This window comes from Notolepis coatsorum, assembly GCF_963971535.1.
Source record: "Notolepis coatsorum genome assembly, chromosome: 18".
NCBI classification, from domain to species: Eukaryota; Metazoa; Chordata; class Actinopteri; order Aulopiformes; family Paralepididae; genus Notolepis; species Notolepis coatsorum.
The window spans coordinates 88,436,165-88,451,240 of record NC_140182.1 but is presented as its reverse complement, the minus strand read 5'-3'; the positions used below and the strand labels follow the sequence as shown (position 1 = coordinate 88,451,240).

Here is a 15,076-nt window from a genome sequence, read left to right as displayed (position 1 = left end):
AGTGAAGGTAAGGACTATATGACATCAATCCTGCTTTGATCCAACCATGATTTCACATCGATCGCAACGACCATGTGTAACGTACTCCAGAATGTATGCCGTTGGTGACAATCAAAGCATCAAAAAACGACACCCCCCCTTTCATGCATTCATGATGAAACATAATACCTATTATATACATTTGATTTGGAAATAGTAGCGTGTCCAGGCGAGCAACGCCAACGCTTTTAGTAAAATTCACGTATTCCTCCATAGCGGCGTTTTATGGAATTAGCCAGGATCACTCTGAAACTATACTTATATTCACCACTGTTGTGAAGGGCCAGATTAAACCGAATGTATATATTTATTTGTATATATATATTTAATTGTATTTGTATATTCTCTAATATTCCCTGATATCCCTTGTATATTCCTTGTACAATATGCATTGAATATCCATTCTAGCCTACTGAACATCCCATAATAGTCTCCATTCTACTATTGGTCGAGACCTTGGTGCCAGGCTGCCATACCCCCCAGACCCAGTTCAAACGTACCGCTCAACATGTACGAACAAGTCCTAGTTCCGCGTAGGAATCTGGCTACCGCACCACTAATGGTACTATTTGTTCATAGTGCGTATATATACTGCGCTACTAAAGTAGGACTTCCTTTTAGTCCAGTTTCTTACCCTCCAATAGAGTGACAGACGTAAAGCCTCCCCGCGACGCCACGTGTGGGAGTAAGGCCAAGTTCGGCCTACCATCGGTATTGAGACATCGTGTATATTAATATTTGAATAGTCATATTTGGCACTATATCGTCGAGTTGGACGTAGTCTATTAAGCTAATAATAGTCTATTCATATGTAGTGCTTCGTGCGGTGAGAATACTATCGTAGTCAGTACCCCCATCGTTTCGGGTAGAACTGGCTGCTTATCCAGGGTGGCCGACCCCATGTGAGGCTGCACCCGAGGAGCCCCAGAGCCGACGAGCGAGTGGACCTGCATACCGGATTATTCTACCGACGACAGCCCGCCTTCCCAGGCACGGATTATGCTTTGTATACAGTGATTATTCTATGGATAAAGACCAACACTGCCGTGTGTTGGAAACCCCCCCCCGGAGAGGACGACAGGTGAGGAGACGCTCTACACGACGAGGTCGCTTCACGTCTCTCCATCGTGGACCGGAGGAAGCCGGCCCACAGAGAGTCCAACTGCTTTCATCTGTGGATCGAGGATCGCTGAGGCACCGAGCCGCACAACCGTGGGTTCTCCCAGGATACCCTCGGCCAGACGGATACAGCCAGACTCTACCCCCCCCCCCCCTTCTCCAGTTGTCTTACAAGCGACCGGAATTCCCCCCTAGTGTATCCAGTTCTATAATCATTAAAGTATCATTGCTATTATTCCTTAAATATTCCAGGTTGTATATTTACCGCCTGCGCCACCAGAGATTGGACGTTCTCTATTGATATACCAACGAATACTCATTTGCCATAAAAGTGCATCCTATTTCAAATCATAAATGTAATTAAGTGATTGCTCTACATACCTTTTGCTATGTATTAATTATTATTAAACGCAGACTTTCGACTTGGTACATTTGTGTTGGATCGTTTCATCTACGTGGGAGTGTTTACCATAATTATTTATGCCTAGTACTGGGTGGCCAGAGTCTAAAGTACAAGAGGTAGTGGTAGTAAGTATCATATCTAACAATACAGTCAGGGAATTGTACCCCTCAGTTACAATTGGTCCTTCGAGCCGGATGGTAATTAGTGTAATATTAATATAGTGTTATTAATATTGAAATGGCCTATGATGAACACTCCACGAAACGATCCTCCTAACCAACGCCCGCAGCGCGAACGACGGCTCCCTCAGTACTTAGAGGCTTACGCTGTCAGTCAACAACCTAGTCTTCTACTAACAGTAAACGCGGTAAAACTAGAAAGTAAAAGTATGTCTAACCCCAACGCCCAGACTACCCCGACCATAGAGGCCCCTACGGGTTCTAATGTAACTGACCAAGCTCACGGTGGGGACCAGTGGGAACCAGACATGACTTCACACCCCGCCAGTACTGAAGAAGTAGTCCCCGATGAGTCCCGGGAGGAATACAACGCTACCGAGAGAGAACTCGGCACGGAAGAAGACGGGGAGAGCACCGTGGAGATAGAGCTCCAAGGCTCCGCAAGGAGTACCCCGAGGGAAGGCTCCCCTATACAACCGCCTTCTCCCAGCGAGGCAGAGAGGACCCTACAGCAGGCCTTCCTCATCAGCCTGAACGCCGCTGCTGAACGCGACCGACTGCAGATCCAGCAGCGGAGCAAAGAAGAGCATATACGTCTAGAAATAAGACGCATTCAGATGGAAGAGAATGTGGCCCGAGACCGAGCAGACAGCCAGCGAGCAGCTGCTGGTGCTCTACGGGACGCAGAGCGCGACAGACAGCAAGCGCAACTAATAGAACAGCTGATCAGACGGACAACACCCTCTCCCTCCGCCAGAGGCTCCAGGAACTCGTCTAGACACACCTCCAGGGCGGCATCCCCTAGCCGAGTAAACAACCCTGAACTTGACCAACAGACGAGGTCTATACCCCCCACAGACCACCTCCCCCCACCGGTCCAAGCGAGACCTAGCAACCGGGAAGGAGCAGCATATCCTGTGGAGAGGCTAAACCAGAGACTACAAGCACTGGATGACCTAACTGAAGACGAAGAGGAAGAGGAGGAGAACCGCGCCCGACGACAGCACAGTACTCTACCGGACCAGGAGGTCCGGTACAGCCCAGGCTATACTCCCGCGGAGCTGCGCTACAGACCCCCGACTCTATACACGGGTGGGCACGACGCACGACCCGCACCGAGGAACAGCACCTGGACAAGCGGGCCATGGTACACTGCCGGTACCAGCCCATACCAAGGAGCGGGAGGAGACTCGCCTAGGAGGCCTCTCCCCCAACGCTCGCCGATGTATCCACAGTCAGCGTCATACATTGGCACGCCTATGGTACCCGACTTCACCCAAGAGAACCGGGCCCAGTATACAGAACTCCGCATGTGTCTGGAGACCATGTTGGTGGATGTATTGGATGAACGCCATAAATACGCCATCCTACTGAAGCACTTAAAGGTACCCCGCGCACATAATATAGCGCTCGCCTACGCGACTTCCACCACCCCATACACAGCAGCGCTGGTAGCATTGGACCAGAGGTATGGGCGCATATGGGATTACGTGATCCAGGAGATCCGACACATCGACCGCTTACCCCCAGCAATAGACAATCGAGCACTGGACGACCTGTCCATCAGAGTGCAGTCCCTGGTAGGGATGTTGGGAGCGCAGAGAGAGAAGGGGAGGCATGAACTTTACGCCAACTCCAATGTGGAAAGGATCTTGGAGAAGCTGCCGCCCGCTCGACAGGAGCGTTTTAGGCGGCAGAGAGACCACCGAGACCCGAATGGCCCCGAACCGAACCTCCTCGATCTAGCAGACTTCCTGGCGAGAGAAGTCAGCAGCCTACAGCTAGATACATTCGGACGGAGCACCCCTGGCTCCAGAGAAGGAACCAGACGACTAAATGATGGAAGAAGATCGGTGACTGTGATGCACCAATCGGAGTCAGTACCGAGCAGCAGGAGCCACAGTACCCCCTCCAGAACGGAGAAGTGGAAGATAGTGTGCCCCTACTGTGAGAAAGAACACTGGCTAGCGCAATGTGACTCCTTCCCCAAGCTGAACGCGGAGGAAGCAAGTCAATGGATAAAGTCCAACAAGCGCTGTTTTCGCTGTGCGCGCTCACACATGGCAGCCGAATGCCGCTTAAAGAAAAGGTGCACCAAGTGCGATGGAGCCCATCTGGACATACTTCACGACAGTAACAGACGGCGCCCTTCACCCGCACCATCCAGCAGCAAAGCGAGCGTCATGTACATCGATCCCGCCAGCAGCAGTGGAGCCCGAGTACTCCTAAAAGTAGTGCGTGTGACACTAAGCTACCAGAATAAAGTCCTGGATACTTACGCCGTCCTCGATGACGGGTCAGAGAAGACCCTTCTGCTCGCCTCCGCTGCGGCCCAGCTAGGGCTGCGGGGAAGCGAAACCCAAATGACAATTCGGACAATAAGACGAGATTTGAAGACGATAAAGGGCGAGAATGTCTCATTCTCTATCGCAGCAAGCGGCCAGCCTGAGCGACGGTACCAGATTACAGACGCTTTCACCAGCCAAGAAATAGGACTGCCGCGGTACACATACCCCGTCGCCAAGCTGATGGAGAAATATGCACATCTGCGCAAGTTACCGATCCCGCTCATAGACAATGCTATGCCGACCCTGTTGATAGGCTCCGACCATGCAGACCTCATTGTCCCGATAGACCGGGTTCATACCGGACCCCGAGGCTGTCCTGCAGCAGTCGAGACCCGTTTGGGATGGACTCTCCAAGGCCCGCTCGCCAAATCTCTCAACCGAAGTACAGCCACTAGATGTCTCCACTCCCGAGTCACAGAGGGAGAAACCGCACTCCTGCAACACGTAGAGCGGCTATGGACCTTGGAACAAATGCCCTTTAAGAACGGAAAGAAAGACATTCGCTCTAAAGATGACATTTACGCCATTCACCTCCTCGAGACAGGGACCAAGAGAGTCCCGGTCAACGGCGTGTTGAGATACGCCACGCCACTCCTGCGGCGAGAAGGAATGCCTACTTTCCACGCCAAGACAGACGCCACAGAACGGTACCTGCTGAACACGGAGCGGCGCTTAGCCAAGAACCCCGCCCAAGAGAGTGTATACCGCGCCGAGATTGAGAAGCTCATCACAGCGGGACACGTCACAAAGATGGACATTAAAGAGGCTGACCAGACCACTGAATCGTGGTACGTGCCTCACCACAAGGTCCATCACAACGGTAAAGACCTCATAGTATTTAACTGCAGCTACCAGATCGGATCCCAAAATCTGAATAAAGAGTTACTGCCCGGTCCCACACTCGGCCCCTCCCTACTCAGCGTTCTACTCCGCTTCCGCCAGGAAAAGGTGGCCATCAGCGGGGACATTAAAGGAATGTTCCTGCAGGTGAGATTAGTAGAGGAGGACAAGCCCCTGTTACGGTTCCTATGGAGAGAGAAGCCAGGAGATGAGCACCCAGCCATCTACCAATGGGAAGTCCTCCCCTTCGGAACGACATGCAGCCCCTGCTGTGCTACATTTGCACTACAGAAACATGTAGCAGAGGACCCAGCAGCGGACGAAGAGGTCCGACACAGCGTAAAGAACAGCTTCTACGTAGACAACTGTCTACAAAGCCTTTCAACCCAGGAAGAAGCCGAGGCTCTCCTGATTAAACTCCGCGCCTCATTGATCAAAGGCGGCTTTGATCTCAGGCAGTGGGCCAGCAGCGATCCGCAAGTACTGCGCAGCCTCTCCTCCGAGGACAAGGCAGCCAGCAGCGAGACCTGGATGGCTACAATCCCGGGAGAAGCCCAGGAGATGACCCTGGGATTGGTGTGGCGATTCAAAACAGATTCGCTTCACTACAGACACAAGCCCCTGACTACGGAGCAGGGAAGGCCGGCGGCGGCGCCGACCACCAGACGGAGTGTGTACACAACACTCGCCCGACAATATGACCCGCTAGGATGTATTCTACCGTACACCACCAGGGCAAAAATGATTGTACGAGCATTGTGGGACAAGGACCAGGGCTGGGACGACCCCATTCCCGCACATCTTGCATCCACCTGGAGAGAGTGGGAGATGGAGCTCCACTCACTCCCAGGCGTTAATATGCGCCGAAGCTACTTCCCACCCACGGTGAGGCCAGAGACATGTAAAATGGACTTACACGTCTTCAGTGACGCCTCAGAGGTCGCATACGGATCAGTAGCCTACTTGCGGGCCCAAGAAGAGGGGGGAGAGATCTACACAGCATTTGTCCTCGCCCGCTCGAGAATAGCCCCACGCAAGCAACAATCTATCCCACGTCTAGAGCTCTGCGCAGCCCTAGCCGGAGCGCACCTAGCCACGCTCATCCAACGTGAGCTCACCATACCGGTGTCTAGAACAATCCTGTGGTCAGATTCCACGACAGTACTCGCCTGGATCAAATCGGACTCATGCAAGTACAAAGTCTTCGTGGGAGTCAGAGTCACCGAAATTCAAGACTTAACCGAAGAGTTAACCGGAGAAACAGAGTGGCGCTACGTTGATACAAAACAGAACCCAGCTGACGTCATCACCCGGGGAATGCCCCTAGATGACCTCACCCGTCGCAATGTCTACAGTGACGGCCCAGCATTCCTAAAGCTCCCGGAAGGAGAGTGGCCCACGCCTATCCCGAGGGAAGCAAGTCAAGAGGAGGCTGAGAATAAGAAACCTATGTTCTGTGGATTGAGCACTGTTATCTCCGCAGACCCCAACATAGATGATTGCACTACCATAGAGAGTGCACAACAAAGGACATTCCTACTGCACTACCTACCGTCTCTACAGACCCGCCAGAAGTGGGTAAAGGAGAGAGACAATTTGACAGAAGGAACAGTCGTCATGATTATTGATCAATCACTGCCCAGAGCTATGTGGCCGGCCGGCCGCGTAAGCAAAGTGATCACCGGTGCCGACGGCAAGGTCCGAGCAGCTGAAGTGCTTGTCCAGGGTCGCACTTACACCCGTCCCGTGGCGAGGCTCATAGAACTGCCCCGACTCCCAGACACAATCGATGATGACCATGACCCTATAACCCTATGACTTTGTGAAGTTGACTGACCCCTACAGCAAACCCTTATGTGTAAATAGACAACGCGATTAATCTGTCTCTGCTTAACTGATTAGGTCTGGGACCAATCAGGGGGTGGCTGTTGTGAAGGGCCAGATTAAACCGAATGTATATATTTATTTGTATATATATATTTAATTGTATTTGTATATTCTCTAATATTCCCTGATATCCCTTGTATATTCCTTGTACAATATGCATTGAATATCCATTCTAGCCTACTGAACATCCCATAATAGTCTCCATTCTACTATTGGTCGAGACCTTGGTGCCAGGCTGCCATACCCCCCAGACCCAGTTCAAACGTACCGCTCAACATGTACGAACAAGTCCTAGTTCCGCGTAGGAATCTGGCTACCGCACCACTAATGGTACTATTTGTTCATAGTGCGTATATATACTGCGCTACTAAAGTAGGACTTCCTTTTAGTCCAGTTTCTTACCCTCCAATAGAGTGACAGACGTAAAGCCTCCCCGCGACGCCACGTGTGGGAGTAAGGCCAAGTTCGGCCTACCATCGGTATTGAGACATCGTGTATATTAATATTTGAATAGTCATATTTGGCACTATATCGTCGAGTTGGACGTAGTCTATTAAGCTAATAATAGTCTATTCATATGTAGTGCTTCGTGCGGTGAGAATACTATCGTAGTCAGTACCCCCATCGTTTCGGGTAGAACTGGCTGCTTATCCAGGGTGGCCGACCCCATGTGAGGCTGCACCCGAGGAGCCCCAGAGCCGACGAGCGAGTGGACCTGCATACCGGATTATTCTACCGACGACAGCCCGCCTTCCCAGGCACGGATTATGCTTTGTATACAGTGATTATTCTATGGATAAAGACCAACACTGCCGTGTGTTGGAAACCCCCCCCGGAGAGGACGACAGGTGAGGAGACACTCTACACGACGAGGTCGCTTCACGTCTCTCCATCGTGGACCGGAGGAAGCCGGCCCACAGAGAGTCCAACTGCTTTCATCTGTGGATCGAGGATCGCTGAGGCACCGAGCCGCACAACCGTGGGTTCTCCCAGGATACCCTCGGCCAGACGGATACAGCCAGACTCTACCCCCCCCCCCCTTCTCCAGTTGTCTTACAAGCGACCGGAATTCCCCCCTAGTGTATCCAGTTCTATAATCATTAAAGTATCATTGCTATTATTCCTTAAATATTCCAGGTTGTATATTTACCGCCTGCGCCACCAGAGATTGGACGTTCTCTATTGATATACCAACGAATACTCATTTGCCATAAAAGTGCATCCTATTTCAAATCATAAATGTAATTAAGTGATTGCTCTACATACCTTTTGCTATGTATTAATTATTATTAAACGCAGACTTTCGACTTGGTACATTTGTGTTGGATCGTTTCATCTACGTGGGAGTGTTTACCATAATTATTTATGCCTAGTACTGGGTGGCCAGAGTCTAAAGTACAAGAGGTAGTGGTAGTAAGTATCATATCTAACAATACAGTCAGGGAATTGTACCCCTCAGTTACAACCACGGTATAACACACGCAAACGTATACATGAAAACATTTATTCTTTTTCACATATTGAACGATGGATAGTTGATGTCAAATGACTTGAGCCATAGTATTGTATCCATAGCTATAATATAGAATATAGATATATAGCCACGCAAACACTGCCACGCATTCCTATCTCTTAGAGCGGTGGCACAGTAGGAACAAAGATGCTCTAGGCCCGCGGCGCTGAATGAGTTAATATCGATATTTCAAGAATTCAACCATAGCAACGATAAATAGAAGAATGTTCTGCTAAGCATTTGATCCATTATTGGTCTGTCATCTGGAAATAGCCCTCTGTTCCCTCTTCACATTAACTTGTGTTTAAGATAGAAAGTTCAAAATTCCTCCCGACTGGCTCATTACAGAGCTGTCATTAGTAATGAAGCACCCAAGCTGTACTGCCAGCCAGGTGCCCCCTAATAGACCTGTCTCAAACCCTGCCCCTTTTCTTGATCCTCCAATCACAACTGTCGCTTACCTCGGACAAACCAAGTTTGTCCGAGGTAAGCGACAGTTGTGATTGGAGGATCAAGAAAAGGGGCAGGGTTTTGAGACAGGTCCATTCCATTCTTAACCAGATTGTCCTTACTCAGAGTCACATTATATAATCCTGGTAGGGTTTCTGGGAGGAAAAGCACCATCTGCTCTGTGACCTCTCGCTCTCTCAGTTTAGTGCCTGAGAGAGTTGGCTTGGGCAGCGCTCACAGCCTGTTGGACTCTCTGTCATACTCACTAAAGCACACGAGATCACGTATAAGGCGAGGATGAGTGAACTATTACAAAATAGCACCCCTTAGGGACACACTCAATCTTGGCAGATATTATCCGTTGTCGAGACGGTCACGGTACACCTGGATCAAGCTGGATATACCGTATATTGGAACTCTTTGGCTCGAATATAATGTGGAGAATCAAACCTAGATCTAATGTAAATTATTAATGTCAGTTCTCTCAGACGTTGTGTTCCCTATCTATCTGGCTGAGTGCTCCAAGCCTCTTCCTAGAAGCAGACCTCTCTCTCTTTCTCTCTCTGGCTATGATAATTTAATGAAGGACAAGGTTTGACAAATGGCTTCATGAGTCGGTGTGGACAGTGTAAGCCAGGGCCTTGACACAGACAGAGGAGCCGGGCGTCTACAGGGGTATCCTGGGAGCTGCGCAGCTAGTGGAAGCATACCTAACTAACATTGGACATGTCCACTGAGGCTCCTCATTAGACATGGAGTCAGTTCAGTCGGAGAGGACTCATCAATCTCAGCTTGGGTAGGTTGACTCATACTGGCAGACCCCCAGCTCAAGATGGAGCATGTCTATAAAAAGGTATCGGAGTAGGAAGAGGAATTCTCATTTTGAATGACGAAGTGGGCCTAGGCGGGGGATGGATATGCTAACTTCATGGTAATACCTGCTGATGTAATGGATGACTGCTGGGAATTGTATTTGCCAAGTAGCCTAATACTGTGGGACAATTAATATTATATTTGTGAAAAATCCAACATATTTTACTAAGAAAATGGCAAGTAGGCTTTGCTGGACTGTTTTCACAGAGCTAAGAATATTCTTAAATAATATCGCACATCGCCATCACACTGACAAATACTGCTGGGGGGGGGGGGCAATTCTGTCACACTAACCAGTTAAAGAGTTTCTGGGACAAGATTAGGAAGATGTGCATGGGCTTGTTGTGCGAAACAGAGTAAATTGGGACTTTCACACCATGACATTTTTTTCATTAAAGATGCAATTGATCATTTGAAACGAGGACAGTGCTGACTCAACCACGTGCAGTTACGTGGACTAAGCATGTACTGTAACTGAATGTCTTCATTCCACATAGGTTGAACATCTTACACAATGCCTCTTTATGCCTCTTTAAGCCTTTCAGTTGTATATTGCCAGCGTACCCTTGTTGTGGCTGCAGTGGATGTTGTTGCCCACACAATGCGTCATTAGATGGCCTTTGGTTTATTTGTGCGGGGGTTGACCAGGCCTTATCCCTAGAAAGGATGGAGAATAATAATGGCTAAAAATACCAGGCCCTCTTACAGTAGGGGGAACATCTGTTGGCCAAATGTAAACAAACTGGGTTGTGGGGGTCAAGTCTCAGAACTGGGGCAGCAAAAACGTACAACGACCTGACAGTGAGTCCAAGTATTAAATAATCCTCCCGCACTCTTCTTCTTCTTCTTCTTCTTCTTCTTCTTCTTCTTCTTCTTCTTCTTCTTCTTCTTCTTCTTCTTCTTCTTCTTCTTCTTCTTCTTCTTCTTCTTCTTCTTCTTCTTCTTCTTCTTCTTCTTCTTCTTCTTCTTCTTCTTCTTCTTCTTCTTCTTCTTCTTCTTCTTCTTCTTCTTCTGAGAAAGTACAGTGTGGCATTCGGCGGGTGGGAACAGTGTTTACCATGATGCTCCGTGCCGCCCCAGATTTGCTGTGGGCTCAGCGTGGGCGGCCTGGGAATCTGTTATTACTTTCTCTGTGGATGTCCTTTATTAAATGAGTCTGCAGTTCAGGCATTAGGTTCAGCACGGATAAATAGTGGAAACTTTAATATCACCAGATCGGAGAGAAAAAAGAAGAAGAAAAGAAGTCCTTGTATGAATAAGACGGGAATCTGCCAAGTATTGTGGTTTAACTTGACACACAATGTTCAATTTCCTGTTCATTCTGAAGAAAAGAAACCCTGGAGTTACAATATAGGAACAGCCAGTCGATAGGATGTAAAAAATTAAATTAAAAATTAAAAAGCAGCACCGAAAGAGCAATTGATTGAAACCCGATGGACGGGTAGATATTTTGATGTGATGTCCGAGGGGTAAAAGGCTCCTAAGCATTCCTCGACGAAAAATGCACTCACCAATGACTGCTACGCACATGACATTTTTGACATCACAATTCTCAGGAGGACCCTGTAGCAACCTCTAAACAGCGGTAAACACAGCTGTTCCCAGGGGCTGCCAGCATAATGCTATTAGAGCATTAATCGGCACCGAAGTACTAAACGTCTATCACGCCTATTAGAAAGTAAAGAGTCTGGCTAGGACTCCTGGCTGTGCTGATGCCAGGTCTCTCTGCCTTGGAGCAATGTGCCCTCATAGTGCCTCATGGCACTGGCTATAGCAACAGCATCCTCTGGCCCTCCGGGCACAAAAGAGATAACCTACTGTAGATTCAGTTCCAAGTGTTCTTTGTTATTATTCGTTATTTTGACATTCCTTGATTAGTTTGCCCGTTTTAATAGTCTTCCACTTAACCTCTATTTTCTGAAAATCCGCCTAAAATACATACCTAAGTAAATGGAATATTGCTCCACTTCTACAAGGTTTCATTTGCATATTCTTGGTATATAGGGACATCTATGGACCTCAGTGAATCTATTCCCAGTGTCAGAAATATTGTGTCTATTACTAGGCTTGTGATGAAACAAAGGAGAATATGAATTATGATTTTTCTTTGCATCTTTGACAGTGAATAACACCATGCTAATAATTAACAGACATGAAAAACTGCCACTGATCTCGTTCAGTACCTTCTTGCGATCATGTGTACAAGAAAATCTAAGGAAATGAATAAAGGGAAGATGATTAAACAGAAGGTTTTGTAGATACAGTACTGAATTCTCCCATCCGGACCAATGCCATTCGCACATTTATGGATTGTTCCAAATCTTATATTTCAAATGCCCGAGTTCAATTTGGATTTAGTATCACCAGGCGTGCATAATTAAGAACAGATAATGAAATATACTGTATGTACAGTCGCTTTTTTATTTGTATCAGGGTGCAACCATTTTGAAACTAATTTCAAATCTAATTGTTGCTACATGCTAAAAATAGGGAAGAGAAACTAACTGGGCTTCAATATATGTCAATAACATTAACCTCTTCCACCCGTGCGGTCCATCGGCGGACCGCAAATGACATTACATCATAAATCAATCTCTCCAGTCTGTTTGACAAAAGTATCGTTTTATTTTTCAAGCGTATTCAAGTATAAACATCATATAAACAACCATGTCACAACAGCATTTATAATGTATATTATCATCAATACGTTAGTTTACCAATAGGTTAAAGTGTTATTAGATAGATTTTCATTTTAGTTTTGGTCTTGTTTAGTTCGCGAAAGCCGACCATTTTGGAAAGTTTTAACATCAGGAATTGTAGTTTTTTGCTGCCATTTTGTAGAGGACACGACAGCTTTCGGGATAATAAACCACAACACCTAACATGGCAAAATAAATAAATGGAAAAAATACGTGTTATTTTTTGTGTTACAGTACATTCGCACATTTTGAGTGAATAAGGCGTGGTGCTGATTGAGGCTTGGTGGGTAAAGCAGGAGGGTTATTACAGTACTATGCATTACCTTATTGTGCCTTATGCCTTACAGTATATATATTGCCGTATGCACTGCTGTATGCACTTGTGCACCATATACATTATAGATATATTATATTGCCTTAGGTTGGTTTGATAATGAAGCATCAGCCTGCAGCTGACAGTGAGAAATGGGCATGGGCAACAGAGCATGATGGCACTGCAGTGCACATAAACCAGAAGATATCAAAGAGTTCCTCTGTAATTAGCAAATCACTTGGCATCACCTCATAGCAGCACGCCTTGTGCCAACTTTCCACCCACCCACTGTTGGTAGCTCCCTGGGTCAGCTGACGTCATGTGGACAGAGTGGTCTGGGAGGGGCGGGGTCAGCTGACGTCATGTGGACAGAGTGGTCTGGGAGGGGCGGGTGACATCTGTCGCCACGCTCAGCGTAGGCCTGACTCACCAGCCCTCATCACGCTGCCATTTTCAGGCAGTCCTCGGTGACTCAACATTATCAGTGTCATTACAAGTCTGTCACCCTGTAAAAGGAGTCTGGTTTCCATTACTCACACAGTCAGTCGCTGTCTGTTACATTTCTCTGGTCGTAGCCGTCTAGATAGCACTCCTGGCATAGGTGGATTATGACACAATGGGACCCTTGGACCCCCCCCCCCATACCGCATGTGTGCACCGGCCGGCTTGTCTATCTTCAGCAGGCTCTAGCGGACTCTAAAGTGAAGCAAATTTTTATGGGAAAGATTGGCAAGGCAATTTTCAATAGGGGTCTCTTGACCTATATACATAATATTTTTGCCTATTTTTGCATATTGGGGTCCCTAAACAATCTTGGACCTGTATAAATTAGGTATGGCTGTAAAGCTGAAGCTGTTATGAATTCAAGCCTAGGGCCCCAAGCTGGGGGAGGGCCCTCAGAGGGTCTGGATTAAAATAATTTTAAAGGTTTATACTAAAATGGTGTGCATGAATTACAGCTGGGGAGGGGAGGGGGGGGGGGGGCAGAATCTCTTGCTATTCGTTGCTGTTGCCCCTGAGACCATCCCCCCAACACTCCTCACTGCAGCCTCCCCACACCCCCCAAAAGGGCTTAGACTCCAGATGATTAAAGCCAAGAGCCGATAACTAAATTCTCCTGTATCTCAACAAGATAAACCCACTTTGAAGGTGTCATGGTGGCTTCTCTCTTGCAACATTTTCAAGGTGAATGTTTAAGTTATTCCATTCGTTTTTCTGTAGGACATTTGGGGGTCTGTCGTTGACACAAACGACTAAGCTCTTTGTCTTTGTGGTGAGAGATGTAAAGTTCTGACTCTGGCTTAGGGGCCCCCTGGGCGCTTGGGCCCGGTAGGCCTGTTCTGTAATCCATCCCTGACTCCTGGGCATACGTGTGCTCAAAGCCTGTCTCCATCTCCTGCATAAGTTATTATCTTTGAACCATTATGTTGTCTGGAGCACTTTTCTGTGCCGTGTCCAGACCCTGTCCAATTCTAAATTATGAAACGATGTCTGTCCCGTCCGTCGGTAGAGTGGCGTGTCCAGACCCTGTCCAATTACTGAGCAATAATCTCCATGCGGTGTGTGGAGTTAATTAACATCATAACATTCTGCAAAAGACAGCCCTTCTGATCATGACAGGGTTGTGCTGCAAGCTAGGGGGAAAGAAGAAATGTTTTTTGAAATGTGATGACCCTACCACTGTGAGCTTTGGAATTAAAAGCAACCAAGGGGGTGGATGATGTTTGCAGAGGATTAAGCGATGGCATGAGAAAAAAAAAATAAGAATTCATCTGTTTGAGGTTGATAAAGGTTTTGCGCTCCTCTAACTTAACTTTTTTCCCCCTTCTTTCTTTGAGGCAGAGTGATGCTGCGTCTGGACCAATGGAGGAGTAGCAATGCCTTGTTTTGACACAGAGGACCGCCCCTCAGACACCTGTCTCTGGATCATTGACACAGCGCCGTCGGTGGGCTGGCCATTCCGGATCAGCTAACACTGAGTACCAGCTGTTTCTATTCAGCACAAAACACCCACAAACACACAGAGACAGGCCAGCATATGGCCAGTAGAAACTCAGTAGACGAGGCTACGGGGGAACCTTATTGCTACCAAACCACTGCAAAGGAACAACAGACTCTTTCAACCATTCACAGGAGCCCACGTGATCCTCTGCAATGGCTGGCACAGTTTGGAGCCGCCGCCGCCACACAAACCTGAAGTGAACTGGACGGACATCGCAACCGATGAGGCTTGCCTGTTTTTAAAAAGAAAAAGAAAAAAACATCTTTCGAGATATAAAGTGTTTATTACACTGCTGTGTCAGTTTGCGATCCATAGCAGTTAGGCACAGTTGCCTATTTGGTGATTTAATTTTTAGTGAACCAGTCAAAGAATTGTAAGGGTGGAGTGGTTAACATTCTGAACATGTCAGAG

At 47.7% G+C, this 15,076-nt stretch overlaps 1 protein-coding gene across 2 annotated transcripts in view; it reads left to right on the top strand.

The window, feature by feature from the left end:
* The window catches only part of shisal1b (shisa like 1b), a 33,608-nt gene extending 18,813 nt beyond the window's left edge, over positions 1-14,795 (top strand). The window contains exon 4 of one of the 2 annotated variants that reach the window (XM_084334425.1): positions 14,506-14,795. In XM_084334425.1, coding sequence (XP_084190551.1) covers position 14,506 — 1 coding nt within the window. In that variant the 3' untranslated portion in view covers positions 14,507-14,795. Of the gene's footprint in view, positions 1-14,501 lie in introns of both variants that reach the window. The other variant, XM_084334424.1, reaches the window with a different exon arrangement.
* Positions 14,796-15,076: the final 281 nt, after the last annotated feature.